The sequence below is a fragment of the Sander lucioperca genome, chromosome 15 (assembly GCF_008315115.2).
Source record: "Sander lucioperca isolate FBNREF2018 chromosome 15, SLUC_FBN_1.2, whole genome shotgun sequence".
In the NCBI taxonomy this organism is placed as follows: Eukaryota; Metazoa; Chordata; class Actinopteri; order Perciformes; family Percidae; genus Sander; species Sander lucioperca.
Window position 1 is genome coordinate 15,675,715 of NC_050187.1, and position 20,692 is coordinate 15,696,406.

General features: G+C 43.4%; 1 protein-coding gene across 23 annotated transcripts in view; it reads left to right on the plus strand.

Annotated features, from left to right (window-relative positions):
• Positions 1 to 20,692, plus strand: part of tacc2 (transforming, acidic coiled-coil containing protein 2) — a 52,851-nt gene that overhangs the window by 5,076 nt on the left and 27,083 nt on the right. For 18 of the 23 annotated variants that reach the window (XM_035992568.1, XM_035992569.1, XM_035992561.1 and 15 more), the window contains 5 exons: positions 4,000 to 4,232; positions 5,294 to 5,401; positions 7,676 to 13,834; positions 14,711 to 15,382; positions 20,223 to 20,513. In XM_035992568.1, coding sequence (XP_035848461.1) covers positions 4,000 to 4,232; positions 5,294 to 5,401; positions 7,676 to 13,834; positions 14,711 to 15,382; positions 20,223 to 20,513 — 7,463 coding nt within the window. The remainder of the gene's footprint in view (positions 1 to 3,999; positions 4,233 to 5,293; positions 5,402 to 7,675; positions 13,835 to 14,710; positions 15,383 to 20,222; positions 20,514 to 20,692) is intronic. The other 5 variants (XM_035992570.1, XM_035992566.1, XM_035992565.1 and 2 more) reach the window with 3 other exon arrangements.

The following is a 20,692-nucleotide window of genomic DNA, read 5'->3' on the forward strand; positions in this document are numbered from 1 at the left end:
AGTGTTTCTTACCCGAGAGCCATTCAAGAGGAACACGGTGTGTTTAATTGGCTATGGGGAGTATGTTAATTAAGTGTCAAGGAGAAGGTGCTGTCACGTCCATGTTGACAACACTCAGACGTCAAAACAGGATGAAGTGGGAGCTTTTATAATGCATGGGGATGTTGTGTGTCTCTGTGTAGGCCTATAGATATCTAGCCTATCTGTAACCAAAGCTTCTTGGAGTGTAACCTGATCCGCTCTCAGGGGGTCACTGCAGGTCCGGCCCTTGGCCTAATTCCCAGCATTCACCTGCAGAGGCACTGTCAGTCAGTTAGTGCAACCAGCCAGAAGATACAGCAGCGAGAGAAGGGGGGAGGATGCCGGAACAGAGGTGGATAGGGAAGGAAGGAAGAAAAGAGGGAAGGGAGGACGAGGAGGAGGGAATAGGAAGAGAGCTGAGTGGAAAGTATACAGTAGAGGGGGGAGGAGAATTCTCGGCAACGTTAGGCTACTTCCTTGTGGCCAGCCCAGTCAAGTCAGTCAGTCTCAGCAGCAAGCGTTGTGTTTGTCAGTGCGTGGTAGTGTAGTGTTTCTAGACTCCACGCACACATCAAGATCCTGAGGAAGCTCATGGAAATTTAACAGGGGAGTGACAGCAGCAGAAGACAGGACAGGACTGTAGGGGAGGAGGAAGTTAGCTGAGTCGGTACAAGAGAAGAGAGGGAGCGTCAGCAGCACGTGTTGCAGCATGTTTAGTCGTCTTCTGCCCCCTTCAAAACACAGAGCCCTGCAGAGGCTGCCTGTACAGTGAGCAATGTAGAAGGGTAGTAGAGCAGCTGCACTGCACTGCACAGTCACCTTCAGCACAGTGGAGCACACTGCTGGGTAAGTGCCACACAGGGATGGTGGGATGAAACTTGATAGAAAGAGTGGACGTGTTAAATCTGTGTAATATGTTGCTGTTTGTGGCCAAGTGAGGGCCTGGTCCTGCTTTAGCACTGCCTTCTCCATGTTTACAACAGTCATGTGTAAAGAATTAAAGTTGTGTTAGCACATGTATGGGCACCGCCAGATTGAATTAACAGTAAGTAGTACTCAATGACTGTTGGACAAGTAGCAGTTTCCAGGCAACTTCAGCTTGCTTTCTGTTTTGTTCCTGTGGGTTAATTAATAACAGACAGTTTGACCCCTATGCAGAAAGCACTAACTGAAACAAGGGTTGTGCTTTTCCACCTCATGGCCAATGATATGGTAACTTGGACAGGGTATGCCACTTAGTGCTGGTCCTTATTGTTCTGTTTTAGCTGTTCTGAGTTGATATCAGTGGAGGCTGTTTCCACTGTGACATTATCTGGTCTTGATGACAAAGGTGAGAAAGTTCAGGCAGGAAACAGGAAACCCAAGACACGTCAACATACAGCCATCTCATGATAAAACTGTGTTCTGTCTGCACGCACGTGGAATAATAGTTATTTTTTTTAAATCCTATAATGTGACATTAATACAGAAAATAATAGCAGTATGGAGCTCACAGGCACTTAGAGTGACATTTACCTGCAGCAGCGCTTTTTTAGGTTCAGTTTCTCTCTGTTGTTCTTTAATGTTTTATGTTTTCTTTTTGTTCTTTTTTTTGCAACCAAAATGTTGCTGGCAGGAGTAGTCTAAATTAGAACATTTAAAAATAACCCAATATGGCTTGAGCTTTGCATAGGCAGATGTGAAGAGAGAGGCTCTATAATTGGCCAACATTCTTCTAAAATGAGTTTTAATGGCCTAGCACAGTCGTGATTTAACTGTTTTTATTCTTGTGTTTGTGTGAGTAACATTCATGTTTGTGATCCTCCATCTGTGCTGAACATTTCACACAAAGGAGGCTCTTTGTAGTGGTGACACAGGTAGCCAGTCACTCAGAGCCTCCCCACCACACACACAGCTTCACTTGTTAACCTGTCTCCAGGATTTACATCCAGTAAGGTCACCACTGAGGTCAGAGGTGGCATTTTGTAGTCCATCTTGAAGGAGTAAAACATTTGTTTGTTTGTTTTTATTTAATCAATATAATGAAAAGTTGGCTTATAAATGTTTACTATAGTAATAACTTTAAAATGAGTGAAAATGCAAGTTTATAACAGGTACAAACTAAACTGGTTCGTAAATAATGATCAAATTCAATTCTGAATCTCAGTAATGGACAGCATTACCACAGTCACATTTTATTCTTCTGTACTCACACCGTTAAATCCCCTCAAGTCCTAATTTGCTAAAAACAGGAGCTCTCTGTAAGAAACCGCTCGCTATTCCAGATATACTGAATGTTAAAGGGCTGCGTTATATCTGCACATGTTTATATGTGTCTGAGCAAGTGCAGATTTGTTTGCACCTGTACACCTCAGTTTATATCTGAGGGGATGAACTAATGGAAACTTTCCCCTCTGTAAACTGATGAGGGCAATGTGGGAGAAATTCCATCACATAGTGGGTCAACAGTTGAGTGTTGTTTGTTGTGAGGGCAATATTGCTGCAACATGATGCCACAGCCAAGTGTTGTGGTGTGTGGCTGTGGTTGGATTCTGTCTGTGGTTTGTCAACCAGTGGGACAGACAGAAATTTAAAACAGCTAAGGCCAAGTGCTCCATGTAAACCAGATTAAGTCACATTTTAAATGCATTCTTTACTTCTACATTTTAATTATTTACTCATGATAAAGACAAGAGTTAACGACTGAAAGTCTCATCTAAATCAGGGGTCTTCAACGTTTTTTAAGCCAAGGAACCCTTAAAGCTTTAGTGCGTAACTTTTTGATATTAATAATCGTCTGTTACATTCTAGCCATTGCCAAATGAGTTGCTACAAAGCTAATTAAGACCACAGTTCCACACAAGTCTCTCTGTATTTCTCAGTATGGCTATGTTCAGAAGATTGTGTCGTCCGGTGACTTTCCCGCGCAAAAACCATCCATGTCCTCCTTGGCTACTAGCAACTGCATCGAGGAGGGGTGGGTGCGCGTGTGCGATCACGTAAGACTTGTATCATGTGGATGCGCTGACAGTGTTGTTGTCATTACTTAGAATTCCTCATGGGGGCGGCAGAAACTACGCACTATAGCTTTAACTGAGAGAGAGACGGATCAGGGACTCCCTACTACACATTGTATGAAATTAAGTCGCATATTAAACTCGGACAATAACGTGTAGGGCGGCCTAAAGCCTTTATACAGTTGACTGTATCTGTGGATGGCTACCTTAGTGACTACCTTACCTATAGGCCAGTAAGCTTATCATCAATGTGTTGTTTTTTTCACAAAGAGGCTGATTTATATTTGCTAATAATATATTGGAATCATGTTAAGACATTTTCATTTTTGAAAAAAACTTTCAAAAAAGTAACAACAATTTTGTGGCCCCCCTGCAGTAACTCTGAGGACCCCCTGTTGAAGATCTCTGATCTAAATGATATACTGATTAAATGATTAGCCTAAACCACATGTCTACTTGTCACAGTCCTGCAGGACTGGTTTGTCTTTAACAATTATTTTTAGTCGCTGGGGTGAAATGTTTTATCGTAACAGACTAACTTGTGAGGTGTTTCTAAGGTGGAAAACACCAAACATACAGTTCATTTTTATTTTTTTAAAATGTTCAGAATAGTAATTGTGTGCTCAGTGTAAACAAAGCTGCAGAGATTTGGCAGTTGCACTGAGCCTGGAATAAATTCTAGGCTTGAATGATGGAAATATTCCTTTAATCTCAGTAATAGTATAAGAAAAGCAAGTTGAGAGACAAAGATAGAGACTCCAGTCAACATGACCTATGCATTTCTACACAAACAACACTTAATAGTTTAACACATGGGGGGAGTTACTTGTTATTGATGTTTGGCTTTGAGCGTTGAATCTGTAGGTGTTCCCATGTTAGCCCGCGACATGCTCACACTTGTTTAACTACACACTATCATGTATAGTGCAGCGGAGACTCCAGCATGTAACTCACTACGATTATGTTTCGCTTTCTCACACAGGCTGAAGCTCATGCTGAGAGTTTGACCCAGAGGGACAACAGAGCGCTTCGGACTGAAGCCTCGCCCAGCCAGCAGAGTCTGCTGTCTCAACCAGTGCTCCCAGACATCCCAGTCATCACCGGAGAGGAGAGCGGAGGTGCAGCTCGAGATCAGGAGGAGCTTGAGTTTCCTCATGACCTGCTGCCCAGTCTAGACTTCAGTAGTGAGCTCAACATCTGGGAGTCCTCGCTGGGGTAAGTTGAGGGGTCAAACACACACGCACACACACACACACACACACACACACACACACACACACACACGCACTCGCAGATACACATACACAATTATGAGGTAATAACTATACCAGTTTATATCTAAATGTTATAATAAAACTGCGACTTGATATCACAGAGAGTATATAGACAAGTTCTTGCTTGGCTTTTAATGGCTGCTACATTTCTGAGGAAATGTGAATCTTGTGAATGTTTACTTTGGTTGCTATTCTTGAATTCTCTACATTAGATAATAATAATAATTTATACTTTATTAATCCCGCAAGTGAAATTACAATGTCAGATGCGCAATAACTTGGCCCCATAAAATACCAAATAAGCACTGTGTAGCATAAGGTTTTTTATTAAGGCCTAAAAAAACGCATTTTCTAAATTGGCATCTTATTATAAGCAATGGGGCTCTACATACACCTCCAAGTTTTTACTGCAGTTAGAACAGTTGTGATTTCTATATTTGAGTTTTGGTCCATGCTCTTCTCTGTGCACCAATCACAGTTTAGCAACATTCAAATCACAATGCGATGACAGTTGAAGAGTTGTTCTTGTCAAACCACATCTGCATAGTCCTAAAGAAGCAAGCTGATATTTGTGCTAAACTCTTATAATAAATATGAATTAATTATTCCCCCCCTCCTATTAAATTCAAAAGTCTTAACTTTACTTTGATTAAACTTTTTGACCAATGAGCAGTCTATCACTTAATGTTTATGTTACCAAGGTTATTTCCCAAAGTTAAAAAATATAATATAATGATTAGATACACCAGCCTTCACTGGAAGATGCATTCATGTTCCTATTATTATTATTATTATTATTATTATTATTATTATTATTATTATTATTATTATTGCATTACTGTAGAATAATGTATTGGATATTCATTTTGCTTGATTTGTGGCCTCGAGGGAACAGATTTGTACCAATTATTCAGTCAAGGTGAAAGTTAATCTGATATTGATTTGTTGTGAATGTGTGTGTGCGTGTCTGTGTACGTGTGTGGTGTGGGTTTGTGTTAGCAGAGCTCAGACTAGCTCAGGTAAGAGGAAATGTAAGCAGGTGGACCCCCTGCTGGCGGGCCCGCAGCATCACACGGAAGTCAGTCGACCACCGGTGGTCCTAGATGCAAGGTACCACATAGACTCAGCATGATGGGGGATAGCGAGTCTGCTGTGGGAGTGTGGTCAGCAGGAATGATTAAGAGTAACACCAGGGAGCATAACAGGGTTTTTGAATGTTTCTAACTTATATTGGAGTGTGATGGATATCGCCTGTTTGGGTGTTGCCTGTCTTAGCAGACTTGGCTTGAGTTGTGGTTGTTTTTATTTATGCTTTGGTGAATTATGTGCAGACTGACTTAATGTTCTGTTTCTAGTGTTGCCTGGCATTCTGCTTTTGTCTGAGAGCTGAAGTTGATTGCACTAATTTGTTTGAGGTTTCAATGTATTCTGACAACCTGACTCATTACAGTAGTATACTTATTATTGTTTTAATTCAATTTGGGTTATTTAAGAAGGGGACAGTGCAATTAATAAAACACATGATTATACATGGGCTAACAATGCCAGAATTTCCAGCTTGATGTGAATGTGTAAAACTAAGGGGAACACAAAAACGAAGTAAAAAAAGAAAACCATGAAGTAATGAGGGACTACTTAGTAACCACTCCGTATGATGTACCACTTGGGGGGTGCACAAAAAGAGTAACTAATGATTAAGTAATAAGTAATGAATGAGTCGTTACTAGTTTGTGCTCCTCAGAGGTTAATTCATAGTTAATCAGGAACGAAGAAAGTGGTCGTTATTCCGATTAATTTATGAACTAATTATAATAATTAATAAAGTATATCCCTGTCTGTTCTCCAGTAACTAAACATTATATACTTTATAGTCCTCAAACCAGAGTTATTCAGGAACTACTCATTAACGATTCATTAATTATCAGTATTTGTAAACTACTCACATTTGTGTGTACCGTATTGTAAAGTGTTACCAAAGTAAGTACTGTGCAAACTTTCACTGTATATATCAAATTCTCAAACTGCAGAAACACTGCAGAGTAAGAGGACATGCACAATCTTAAAATGCAATACTGCGAGAAGCACCTCCATTCCACCTCAGGTACTGTAGATATGGCAGGCAACAGCTTGTTGCATAGCAAAACCTTCCAGCTGCAAACAGTTTAATCTATTTTGCTGCTCCACCCTTTAGTAGGGATTGCCAAGTGAATTCGATGCAGGCTTGAGTGCAGGTTGGTGAGGTGAGTGAGTAACATGTTGTCAGTGCAGAGGTTGCGTCTTTATGGTGAGACTGTATTAACCAATCACATGCATTGACGCTTAGTGAAGATATTTCTCACTTGATGTATTTACATCTGAAAATGATAAGCAAATTTCAAGATACCAGCTGATGACACAAGTAATACATCATTAATTAATGATGGTGGATCTATACACTCAGTGAGGCTTAAAGATTAAGATTAGGGTTCCACAGCATTAGCCTGTACTGCTGGCTAATAGTTTAGCAGTGACTCAGCAATTACAACTGAATGGCACAAAGCTAGCCTGTTAGTTAAAGGCATTATAGCAAGCACTCACATTATGAACCTAGCTGTGTACTTCATGGAGTGTTTTGCAGGGAAATGCCACTGCTTTGATATCTTCTGATATAGTACATTATGAGGCAGGATTTTTGGTGCATGAGCATGTATATGTAAGGTTGTTTATCTGGTGACATGGTTTATTACAATCACTCATTACTATACTTTACATACATTTTTTGTTTTTGAATTGATTGAAATAGTATTCATTGCACCGGTCAGGATGATGGAATAGACAGTATTGCTTTGTATACATAATAACAGTACACAGCAGCCTAAGACCTTTTATAGTGGTTTCTATTGTACAGTATATGGATGCTACTACAATTCTTAGTAGTTGCTACTAGTAAGATTGTTACATTCATGCTGCTAGTACTAGGTTCATACTTTAAAGGTTAGCATTAAAAATATAGGCAACGTTCCAATACATAATTAACCAATTCAATTATTGAATGAAAATTCATTGTTAAGCTTTTGGCACAATTATAAAATCAGGCTAGGCTTAGGAAAATTGTATAGTAGCTACCTAGTGTAATGCCTAAATAAATCATGTTTTGGTGTGTATGAACAGTCCTGCATGTTCATTAACAACCATATGCTTACAAACAGCTGGTATTATTTCTTGTAAGAGAATGTACATCTCAGACTAGGCATTATGAGTACAGTTGTGTGTTGTGTGTGCTTATCGAGTGCAGTGTCTGAGCATGGGCTTCTGCTCTGCCAATAGCAGCGCTTTGTGGCATTGTGGAATGACCAGCTGTCTGCCTGCCAGACTCTTAACTGTGTCACCTTACCCTCGTCTCAGGCCTCATGACAGCGACCCAGTTCTCACAGATGGTCAGCCTTCGCCACGGCCCGCTGCCGCATCTGACACGGGTGTCCGACCCTCGACGCCTTCCCTATCTGTGCTCCTAGATCGGGAACTCAAACAGGCCATCCAGGAATGTGAAGAACAAATGGCCTCACTGGGCATACTTAATCCTACAGGCCCCCCCAGCATCACGCCTGGGAAGGTTAATGATGTAGGGAAGAAAACTGGAGAAGTGATGGTTAATAAATTCAATGAGTCATCGCCACTGCCTCCAATCATAGTCCAGCCAGGACATAGCAACGGGGGCCATGGAAACAAGGGTACACATGGAAACAGTGAGACAGCAAGCAGTCAGAAAGATACAGTTGTGTTTAGTTTCAGGAATTACATACTGGGCGTTGAGAATAGTGCCGGTGCAGCAGGGACGGAGAGTGAAAAAAAGGCAACACGGAGCTTTGATAAATGTCCAGAGATTAAGACAGAAAAAGAAATGGAGATAAATGAGCAGAAGGAAGCACTCACACATACTCAATTAGAAACAACAACAGATTTATTTAAGGAAACTCAAGAAGAAGTTGCATTTTCTGAGCAGAGAGACCGTTATAGAGAGGAACATGTTGATTCTAAAGCTGGCATCGAGGAAAATGGCACTCTAGATTGTAATGCAGTAATTAGGGAGAAAGACACAGAGGCAATAACAGAGATTGTAGACATAAAGAAAGAAAAGTGTGACGAGTCCAGTATTACCATTCAAACGGGAAAGAAAGATGAATCAGTTGATGAAACATCAGAGTGCAATAGTCTTCCTTTAAAGGATAAAGATGCATTGTCAGAGATGCAGAGTTCTCCATGTGACAAACAGGCTGGGCAGGACAAAAAGGCAAAGAAGAAAGACAAAAAGAAACAAAGGAAAAAGAAAAAGATAGAAGAGAAGAACACAGAGACTGGACAGAAAGCAAAGGCATTAGTACAACCTGACAATGAATTACAGGCTGTGTCTCTCATAAATGCAGGAAACCACATAGATTCAACAGCAAATACAGAATCTGTGTCACAGGCAGCTCTGACTGTGATTTGTGGGCAACAGCCTGATAATGGGTTTGCCTCCAAGCAACAGCTGAGTCCCGGGGGAAAGCCCAGCCCCAGCCCCCCACTATCATCCTCTCATAGCAGGCAGGATCATCTTACTGCCTGTTCACCTGCGTCCAACCAGGCTCTTTCACAGAGGCCTCATCAGTCAGATAACCACAACCATACAGACGCCCCATGTGGCATGAATCACAGCTCGGATGAAAGCCCACAGCCGAAGCAACATGCAACCGGAGGTGTCACAGACAACCAAAATACAACCATGACACATGTCCAAACTACAGTTATCAATCCAGCTGCTTCTGCTGATAATAGATCAGATGCACAAACACAGGAGTTAACTATAGTTACCTCAGAAGCAGTGATACTCACACAGGAGAATCACAGCCCACTCTCCAACAGCCGGACTTGTGTGGGAGAGAGCAGTGTGGAGAGTGCCCTTGAAGAGCCTTTAGTGGTGGTTGCTGCGTTGCCACTGGCAACACCCATGATGCCAGAAGTGATAGAAAGCAAGGGAGAGGGAGAAAGCATGAGGCGTGATTCATTGGAGAGAGTAGTTGCTGTAGCAGTCGCAGAGAGTGAGAAAGCAGTAGGAGAGAAAGATTTAGGGGGAATAGAAAAGTGCCTCAGCTCTGCAGACGAAGAGAAAGAAGGACTCCTGGACAGCCTTCCTCAGCTCGCATTAATTTGTTCACAGGGAAAATGCTCACTTGCATTTTCAGCCAAAGAGGGACAGGCTGCATCTGAGGAAAGCTGCAGCAGCAAAATGCCACACAACTCGGCTAAGACAGAAATGAAGGGACCGGGAGAGACAAGCATTCGCAGTGCAGACACCGGGATCTCACCAGCTGAAGAGGGAGACAGAGAAATGGAGCCACTCTGGTTAGAAGCCTATATCAATACTTCTCCCTTTGGGCTACTCACTGGTCCTGATTGTCAGGATTACAGCGCTGTGGGATTGGAGGAAGCAGGAAGAGGGGGAGGAGGAGGGGAGGTGGGAGAGAAAGGGCGGTTGGCTGCAGAGCACAGTTCATTCAGCCAGCCAGAAGGCTCTGCTAGTGGGGTGTCATCAGCCGATACAGAGACGCGTCCGCCCACTGATGTTGCCGAGTCACAGCTGAAGTCACAGAGCTGGAGTGAGCCGATTGCTACCATCCCTGAGAGCATCTGCACTGAACAGGACCGTCTTTCTCAACCCTGCCAAGAACAGCATGGCGCAGCCATCTCACCTCTCCCCACTAACCCTGAACAGAGTTCCAGCGATACAAACAGAGGGGTAAGGGCTGATCTCAAACAGAATTTAATTTCAGAAGAAGCATTGTCTTTGGGACACATTTGTAAGGAATCATCCATCACAGAGACGGAGAGAAACAACGGCCAAGTCTTGCTGTCTCTAATCTCACCTCAGCTTCTGACTACTTCACAACAAATCTCAGTCGAGCGACAAGCGAGTAACATTCAACAGGTCCAGCCTGAAAGTAGCACAACAGAAACCAGCACAGCCGTAAGTGCAGCAGCAAAGTTCCAAGTCCAGACACAGAGCAATAGTGGTGCTATGTCTGGAGTGGGTGTGTACGTATGTAACAGAAGTAGAGGCAACAACAGAGTTCACTTTGCGGACACTGTGAAACAAGAAAGCAGTTCCTCTGTGGATCTCAGGAACATGTCGGTACCAGCTATGGACTGCGCCTCTTTGCCTCCGCTGACTGTACATGAGAGTTTGCACCATCCCGTGGTTGAGGCCAGCTACACCTTCCCAGAATTTCTCAGCTTGAAGAAGCCAGAAATCCCTGCAGATGCAACTCCTACCAAGGATGAATTAGCAATACGGAGCTCAGCCGACTCTCCGAAGCCACAGAAAGATGTCCAGTTGAATAAAGAAGATATGGGGACCAAAGATACCAAGGAGAACATTAACATAGATCAGTCAGGTACCAACAACTTAAAGACAAACGCAGTGGATTTACAGTCAGCGACTGAGGCCTGCACAAAACAGCTTCCATGTCCTACCGAGAAGAATTGGACTGGTGACGTTCTACAAACCGCAGAAAGTGCCGTTTCTGAGGCTGATCATCCAACAGTTGAACAGGTGTCAGCAAAGGTGACAAAGCAATTAGAGGCGGAAACAGAGAAGGATGGTGTAAGTCTGTGTTTGTCAACTGAGAAAGAGATAGATAAGTTACATGCTGCGTCTAAAGGGTCAGTCAAGGCTGGCCAGCCCCAGGAGTCCCCTTTAATATGGGATGCTACTGAAGGTAACCTACATCCTCTCTCTTCATGTTCTGTGCTTCCAGCTGACGATGTTACCTGCAAGCCTTTAAGTGATGTCTCCACTGAGTTACCTGTTGGTCAGCTCTCTACGGACCTTGACCCCAGTTCAAAAGCCGAAACTGTGATCTGCACAGCCTCTCTTCAGACAAAGCCTAGTCACCCCAGTTATCAGCCTCCCACCCAATTAGATCAAACACCTCCTCGTAAACTGGTTACTACAGATCCCATGAAAGCTAGTGAGGAGTCGAAGCCCATCATTTGCTCTGCTAATCTGACAAAGGATGAATCGGCAACTTCAGAAGTGACAGCCTCTGACCAGTCAATTCCTGTTATGGAGCAATTTGCCGGTAATTCTTCTTTTGTGCTGCAGCCTCCTGGTCCAATGTTGAGTCACTTGGAGTTAATTTCAGACTGTGATATCTCTCTTCCTGAGCAGACAGATAACGGCAGTGCTGATAGTGACCGCACCAAAGTCTCTGGAGAGGTGGATGGCAACAAGAGCAGGGAAATGACACAAATCTCTTTAGCACAGGATCTGGAGTACGGTGATGTCAACGTTAAAGCAGATGAGACTTGTCCAAAACTGGAGGATAGAAATGACGCTAAGGAGACTGTCGTTGAATTTGAGTTTTCTGCGATTAACAATGTAAATATTCCATTTTCACAAGAGGAAAATCTGTCTCCTCCTCATCCCCCTGGTGCAGTGGGTGTACTGGCAAAGGGTGGGTCTGATAATGTAATTTCTCTATCCCACTCTGAGCCAGGCCCTGTTGACATTAAACCTGTTATTTGTGAAACATCCATTAAGGATTATGATGGAATTAAACAAGACAATATGACAGAGAAAATGGGAGATCAGACATCCACGCTGTTTGCAGAGGAAAAGAAAAAAGTTGAAGAAGCAACAATGGGTTATCAAAGGGAAACAGCAGACAGCAGTAAGATACAGACAGGAAAGACAGACACAGCACCACAACAGAGTAACGGGCAAGATAAAGAGGCTGTAGAGGAAATTGGAGACCTGCAGCCACAACATAAACATAAAGTGCATAAGACTGAATCACCAATAATAAGTGATATAAAGGAAGTAGAAAGGAAGAGTGGCATTGCATCTGAAAGACAAACCAAGACTTCTTCCTTATCTTCTGACAGACCTGCTGGGTCATCTGAGGACATGCTAAGTGCTGAGGTAGATTCTGGTAGTGAACCTCAAACTGTTCATGAACAGATTTTGCGCCAAACTCTGACAGCAACGCTGGAAAGCAGCTCCGACAGGGACACGGCACCAGATTTGAATGCAGCTCTTGGCCAATCACAGTCCACACCAGAGCCCAACTGTTTTGCTCAGCAACAAGAGCAACAGCAGCCGTGTTTGTACTACCTACAGTGTCTGGGATCCAGACATCCCACACAGGAATTGTCAGGTGGCTGTCTAGAGGGGGCAGAAAAGACTAACAGTCAGGTCAGGCAGACCCAAGCACTGGTTCCAAGTGTGAAAGGGGTAGCAGAGGGAGGAGACGGCTCTGTTGGGAGTTTGCGTCAGTCAGGAAGCAGCGATGAGTTGACAGGGGATGACAGCAATGAACAAGTGATGGGTGATGGAGAGGGAGCACAAGCAGGGGTTGATGTGCTGTTTCACCTTGCCAGTGATTTAAATAAGAGTAGAAGCGCTGCTGAGAGAAATGCCTCGACTGAAATAGGGAGTGTAACAACTGGCTCTTATGTAGATGAGACAAGACAGAGGATGGATGAGAATGAAAGCCCTGCGTTAGGGGTAGTTGGGTCAGATACAGACACTGAGTTTGTGAGTGATCTGGTTGGTAAAGGTCAGCAAAAAGGCAATCTATCAGCTGCCTGTCAAGACCAACATGGAAAACCTGAGACCTCGAAGAACACTGCTGTATGTGTTGAGTCTGCACCACAGGAACATGAGACTTCACCTTTCCAGATCTCTGTTTCATCAAAGGTCAGCACAGATAGTCATGGCATTCATACAGCAGTTATTCCAAGTGCAAACCAGGCTGAAGAAATTCACACAAAGATATTCAGTACTCTGGTTGGCCAACCCGAAACTGTGGAAAAGGATTTCAGTGCTGCCACGACTGTGAAATGCAACGTTAGTCAAACTGAGGAGTGTGAAATTCAGGATACAGTGTGCAGGCCTCTCAAGCTACAAAGCTTCAGTAAAAGCTCCGCCACACAAAGCAGCCCAGTAGTACAAACACCCATAAAAGGCCCTGATGTAGAGGAGATCACAAAGGAAGATAAAGCACCTTTGGAAGAAGAGAAAGCTAGCAGCCAGGGGAAAGGACAAAGTGAGATAAAAGCATTAAACAATGAAGCAGTGAATAAACAGGAGGTCAAAAATCCAACCGTGAGTGCTATAGACAGTGGCTCAACTGGTCTTTCTAAGGCAACAGAAAATGACAATGATATAAAAGATAAAACAAGTCTTGATGTTATCACAGGCCCATCTGTTGTTTCGTCAAAGCGTCCGAGAGATTTTGCATCAACCCCTCCTGCAGCCCCTACCCAGTCAGAGAAGCCACATGATCAGGTGTCTTTGTCAAAGCCCCAAGACGATACTGCGGTTAACCTCAGTGTTGCCGATTCCCACCATGAAGGAATATCATCTGAAAAAGCTCCTATTGAACAAGTGTCTGTGAACACAGAGGGTGCCGATGCGTCAGAGAGTCCGGCTCCTGGACCTCCAGCTCGAGAACCAGACACAAACTGGATACAAGCTCTAAAAGAAGCTGCATCCCAATCTCAGAGTAAACAAGAGACATCAAGGTAAATGTGTGTGTGTGTGTGGTGTGTGTGGTGTGTGTGTGTGAGATCAGATGAGAAAAATGCCTTCAAAAAATCTAAAATATCCCTTTAAGAAACCAGAGTAGAGAAGTACACACGAGACTTCACGCTGAAAAAACTACGTTAATGAAAAATAAATGCCATGCAACTACACATGTCTAAAAAGGGCTTCCCCTTAATCTGTTACACAAAGTAGCATGTGAGCATTATATATCTGCTCAAGTACACAAAGAGAAAGGCATATGTGTAGTTTGTGTCACCAGCCACAACAATCAGAACTACACCTGAATAATTAAGAATTAATTAGGTGGACAAATGTCAATAATTATTTTGTTGTAAAACTGTGATGTTCAGCCTATTTATCAGTTGTTTAGTATTCATAGATTGCTGCAGTTATTTTTTTTTACAACTTGGCATTCCAGTAACACCATGTACAGGACTTGTTTGGAGTGATATAGCAGAGAGCAGCGGGACAATGAATATGAATGAGGTAAACACAGAGCTGCACTTTGTTTGTGACTCGAGCTTGGGTCAGATGACTGTGCCGGTTGAAGTCTTGAGGAAGTAATGTAGCCTTTTATATTCAAAGGATGACATCAGCTGTGACATCGTCCCTGCTCTCCAGGGCAAGAATGAGCCTTTTCTCACAATGCAACAACAACAACAACACACACACACACACACACACACACACACACACACACACACACACACACACACACACACACACCTTGTAGGAAGCGCCCCCATAACCACACAAGCACACACATTTGTCATGTGTCAGTCATTCCTTGTGCATGTGCTATAAAGTAAACAACAAATCCCCCAACCCCCTCTTCTCTTGCATTGTTTTCCCAGACCCCTCCCATCTCTGGAGTCTCCTCAACTAGAGTTTCTTACTCCGACTGAGGAGATAGCTGCTCCTCTGAGACAGGAGGAGAGCCCACCACCGGAGCAAGCAGCAGAGAAGACAACAGAGATCCCACCTCTGAATCTTGTGAAGAAGCCAGTGGATCTTCCTGAACCTTTAAAAAAGACAGTAGAGCTCCCAGAGCCAACACAGCGGACAGTAGAGCTCCCAGAGCCAACACAGGAGACAGTAGAGCTCCCAGAACCAACACAGCAGACAGTAGAGCTCCCAGAAGAAACAAAGAAAGTAGAGCTCTTAGAACTAACCAAGAAAGAAGAAGAGCCTCCAGAAGAGCTCCCAGAACCAAAAAGGGAGCCAGTAACTTCTTCAGAAATAGTGAAGGAGCTAGCTGAGCTACAGGAACCAACGAAAAGCACAAAAGAGCTCCCTGAACCAACGAACAATGAAGTGGAGTTCCCAGAACCAACGAAGAATAAAGAACCAGAACCAACAAAGACAACAACAGAAGAACCAGAGAAGAAGCTGATCAGTGAGCTTCCAGAGGAGCTAGTGGAAAAACCTGTAGAGATCCCAGCTGAGGAGCCATTGAAAGTGCCAGCTGAGGAAACTTCAGCGACAGAAACAGTCCAGGACCCTGCTGAGGAGCTTCAGGACAGCGGGTGAGTGCCCTCGTAACATCATAAGATTAATACATATTCAATTACAATGAGTGTTTCCTGAAAATCGTTCTCTATTTAAAGCAAACGAGAACAATTTCCACTTATTGTCCCACTGGAGATTCCAGTGAAAGCCTACTTTACCAGTTTGAGGAGTAACGTTTCCCTGCAAGGATGCTGCCAAGGGACGGTTTTCTTTCAGAGCTCAGTCAGAGTCTGGATTAAAAAAAAAAAACCATGTCCTTATAATCCTCAATTGACTAAAATCTCAGGATTATAGCCTTTTACCATTAAGAACAACAGGTTTACATAGAGACTAGTAATTTTGTGGTGGACTGGGTTTCCAACAGGAAACCAGACATCAGAATGATTTGTGTATGACCTTTTAGTCCTGATAGTTTTCCTAAAACTTATCATAACATTTCCATTACAGTGATGTGTCCGAGACATTTTATTGCAGTTAATTTATTTGTGAAAGGGGGGGCTCTCAGGGGGAACTGTGCTTCACAGCTCAGCAGCTCTGCCTGTCACACATTTAAAATGGATTTCCTTGGAGAGTCCCCTCGGTGGCTTTGTTTGGCTTTCAGACACCTCGAGGGCGTCTGGTAGGTTGTTGCTGTCTGCAGCGGTTTAACAGTCTGATCGGACGAATGAGACGGAGTCTCACAGATTTGTACCGGTTGGTGAAACAGAAGTGAACCCTTTATGTTGTTAAATCTGCTGACTAAGTTAAATACACATAATAAACCAGTGAGTCGTTCTGTTCAACCTCCATGTGGGCATTTAGTATTTATTTAAGCATTTTAACAGCTCTGGCTAGACTAACTTTCCATGTATGTCATTCTTCTACTTAAAAACTTCACATGTCACTAGAGTGTTCATTGCGCATCTAAGGATGTGTTGTGAAAGGATTCTTTTTCCAGTTTATTTATTATGTAAGGAATGTCTGTATAAATGACACATGATATTCTAATTCAGTTAAATCTGTGCTGCTGATTTCTTTTTACTTAGCTGAAGCTTTTCTCAGCTTCCTCAGTTATCTCTCTTAGTTGTCACTCTCTCCTGCTGCATTTAAAGGAGCCATCTCACATGCCAGAGTAGCACTTGTTGCCTGTCAGTCACAACACTTGTCCCATCACTGCTGTTGGAGACAAACGTTTGTTCAGAGTCGGAGGGAGGAGGAGTGACAGTGCTATTTCTACTATAGGTTTCATCAATAGATAAAGTTACACTTGCGTACATGTGCCAGAGACAGAAATGTGACTGCATGGTCAATGGTTTGTGTGTGTGTGTGTGTGTGTGTGTGTGTGTGTGTGTGTGTGTGTGTGTGTGTGTGTGTGTGTGTGCGCGCGCGCGTTTTTTTTTTTCCCCCCCGCCCCCAGAGGCTGTCCTAGCTGTCAGTCCTGCTCAGTCTGCGCAGCTTTGTGAACTGAACCCTGTAGTGGGAGGAATTTGGGCAGGCACTCAGCCCCACTGAAGTCATTTTCACAGACCAGACAGAGTGGAACAAAAGCCTGAGTTTCGAGAAACACTTGAGCATGTGCTGCGGCGTGAGTGTGTATGACAGAGTCAGTCAGAGTCACAGACAGAGGAGAGAAGGACTGGGACATACACTTATTGGCTCTGGTGTTTTGAAGTTCAGCAGGCACTCCGCAGAAGTCATTTCCATCACTTACTTGTAGTTAGCTCTGAGGTTGTGTGATGGATTCCTCCATGGCTGAAATCTGGGTGAGTTGACAGTAAGTGGGTACCTTATTTCTTTCTGTGTTTGTGTGTCTACAGTAGGCGTTTGTGTTTAAGTCCCTCCAGGTGGATGCAACAGATGGTCTGTAGGTAACACGTGCTAATTACGCTCTGTCTCTGCTGACCTCACCAGATGGGAGGAGGGGAGGGACAAATAGAAAGATGAAGGGACAGAAGGCGGTAAAGAAGGAGCAAAGTTGCGAAATGAATGGTGTAAAAAAAATGTTACAGGTTAGAGCATGTTGTGCGCCCCTGGCCTACTTGATGTGGAGGCTGGGTTGGCGAGACATCTCCGTATTAGTACATCAAATGTTTAGCTACTGTCTGTGAGCTCTCCAAATATATTGCTGGCATGGTAGACTTTTGAAATGGCCTAGCAGGAAATGTATGCTGTGACATGTGTCTCCATAGTTGTTTTAAAAACATTTTATACAACTATAAAATGTTTTAATAAAATGTAATAAAATCTTTTGTAAAGCCATTTTTACTCAACACTATGGAAATGGCTGTGACTACTCAGCTTGGTATGTAGGATATTTCTCATCCATGTTTTTGGAGTACAAAGGAAGTGGGATGTGCTATAGCCCACATTGTACTGTACTGTAAATAGACTAGTTGCCATGGCAATTGTAGGTTCATGTGCCTTTGTTGGCATAAGTGAAGTAGATAATCTCATATCCGCCATTCATTCAACCACACGTGACTGACTTTAAGTAAAATTTTAATCTTTATTGTTGAAGAAGAGAATTGGTAAAGTATGCGTTTGCAATATATACAATGTGTTCTTGAATGTGCTGAATGTGTATTTGTGTGTGTCAGGACAGTATGAGCTAGCTGCTGGCTGTAGGACAGAAATGGTCCTCTCATCATTGCAGCACAAAAAAAAAAACATACTTTTCTTAGTACCTTCAGCTGGTTTTATTTACAACTCCCTATTTATCATTAAACACCCTGCCTGGACTTGCTGTCTTTGCGTCCAGCTGTTTCCCGTGTGTGTGTGTGTGTGTGTGTGTGTGTGTGTGTGTGTGTGTGGCTTGAAGACCGTATGGTCAAAGTAACTTTTGTTTACTTAATGCTCAGTCATGAAACAAGAGGTTAGAGAGTCAATGCATGTATCCTTGGACTAGCCTTGTATCTGGATTTGCCTTCTCAAGAATCGTTTATGAGGTGTTCTAGAGTAACGCCCTGCACACTGCTGAATTACCAACAGTACAAAACTGTATTGGACGCTGTCCAGGTGTTAATGCCAACGTAAAACTACACTGACGTGAAGAAGTGTGTTGCTGAAAAAGAGCACATGTGCTCTCTGTGACTTGTGGCATTCATTTTGTTATGGTTATAAATCATTTGCTAGTTCATACACATGACATCATATCTGGAAAAAGTTTGAAAGCTCTAGCTGTTAACCTGACTGGGTCAGCTGCCATTATCTTCACTTTAAAGCCACTGAACCAGTAAATACTTTACACTTGTGTCCAGGGTAATCTTATTTTCGGCCAATTGTCTCTTCTCTATACGCTTGATTTTTTTTTTTCTATCTGCTCCATAGCAGTTTTTGTCCATCTTTGGAGACCGCAATGAGTCTTATGATAGTTTGCTCAGACTGTGTTGTGACTTGGTTGTTTCTATTTCCAGGCTGCATGTGCTTAGTTAGCCACAGATGCCAACATACGTATAGCTTTGGCCTGCTGGTGTAAGTCACTGACTGAGGATTTGTAACGAGAAGAATTGGACCAAATAAAAATTCATATATGGATTTGTAGGACGTTTCCTCTTCATGCAACCATCCTGCATCAATTAGAAGATTCTGTACTTTTAGATAATGGAATGAGAGCAACCATGATAGCAACCAGACTTGTGTTTAAAGGAACACGCCGACTTATTGGGACTTTAGCTTATTCACCGTAACTCCCAGAGTAAGACAAGTCCATACCCTTATCTCCGTGCGTGTTGTAACTCTGTCCGACGGCCCCACCGGTAGCTTAGCCTAGCACAGATCCTGGAGGTAACCGGTTCCAACTAGCCTACTGCTCCGAATAAGTGACAAAATAACGCCAACATGTTCCTATTTACATGTTGTGATTTGTATAGTCACAGCGTGTACAAATAACAACGTCACATGAGACACAGCCATCTTCTAACCGTATATAAACTGGGAACTATATTCTGTGACTATACAAATCACAACATGTAAATAGGAACATGTTGGCATTATTTTGTCACGTCGTCAGACAGAGTTAAAACACGCACGGAGATGAGAAGAGTATGTATGGACTTATCTAACTCTGGGGGTTAGGGTGAATAAGCTAAAGTCCCAATAAGTCGGCGTGTTCCTTTAATGTAAACTATAACTTGCTACACCCTTGAGAAAAGCACACACCCTTATGAAAATATTATTAAAGTCTGACTTTACTGAATAGAGAGAGAGAGAGATGGAGAATAACAGAGCTCAGTTTCAGTCTGAAATGAGCTGGAAGGGATGTTTGGAAAGTTCAGCTCAGGAGACAGTTGACTTGATGCTTGAGTATGGTAAATGTGCTTTAGTTGATGGAGGTATTGTGAAGCTCACGTCTGCAGAAGAGGCTACTGGGGTATTTTTAGAGCTAAACAGGAGGCATGCCTCAAGTGGGGAACAGCTGCATGGGCGTCCATCGCATTGCCTGTCAGATTAGAGAGCCTACCAGTCCTGATAAGACTGGCCTGGATCAGGGCCAAATCCACTCCACCAGGTGGCCAATGATGACAGAGCCAGACAACCTAAAGCAGGCTACTTCACTGCAGAGGGCAAGTAGAGCAAGCAAGGGAAACATGGGCTATCATGTAAAGGGACTGGTGGGAGGAGTTTCGGTTTTAGTTCATTTAAATGACAAAGCGTTCTTAGGATGGTTAGAGTGAGCATTTCATATTTCAAGTCACTACTAGGGTTGACTGAGGACACAGAGCATAGTGCTCCGTCTTTCTCTACTTTGAGGTAAGTTTCGGTCATGGTTCATTTGTGTAGAGCAAAGTGGAGCGTGTCCTCAGATGGCTTTCCGAATCGCCGTACTTGGCCTTCTTGTTTCGGTCCGTCTTTAGATGTTTTGTGCTCTCTCCCCTGCAGGTCCTCCCTCACTGAGCAGGCAGAAAGAGGTGACCGTGCCCCTGCCTCTTCCCCACCTCCTACCTCCGAATACCACTTCCTGCCTGCCCTCCCACCTCACCTCCAAGACACCACCGAATTTCCCACTCCTCCTCCCACACCACCGGAAAGGCACACTTCTGAAGCTCTACCAGCCCCACCTGTATCTCCCTGCTTTCCTCCCCCTCCAGCCCCTGCCTCCCCTCCTGTACCTCCTGCTTACCAGGGTGAGGACCACTGCCCTGCTTCTGCACCCTGCCACCCTCCGTTAAGGTATGAACATGAACTCTGCCTGACTGTCACTGTTCTTAAACCGGTTCATTAGGTCATTTCCCATTTCCCATGTCGTGTTTACAAATGTGACGGGAATGTGTCACTTTGATTTTGTGCCTCTGCATTGCTTCATTTGTAAGACCTCACAGTAGATTTGTCCAGTGCTGACACTAGTCCCT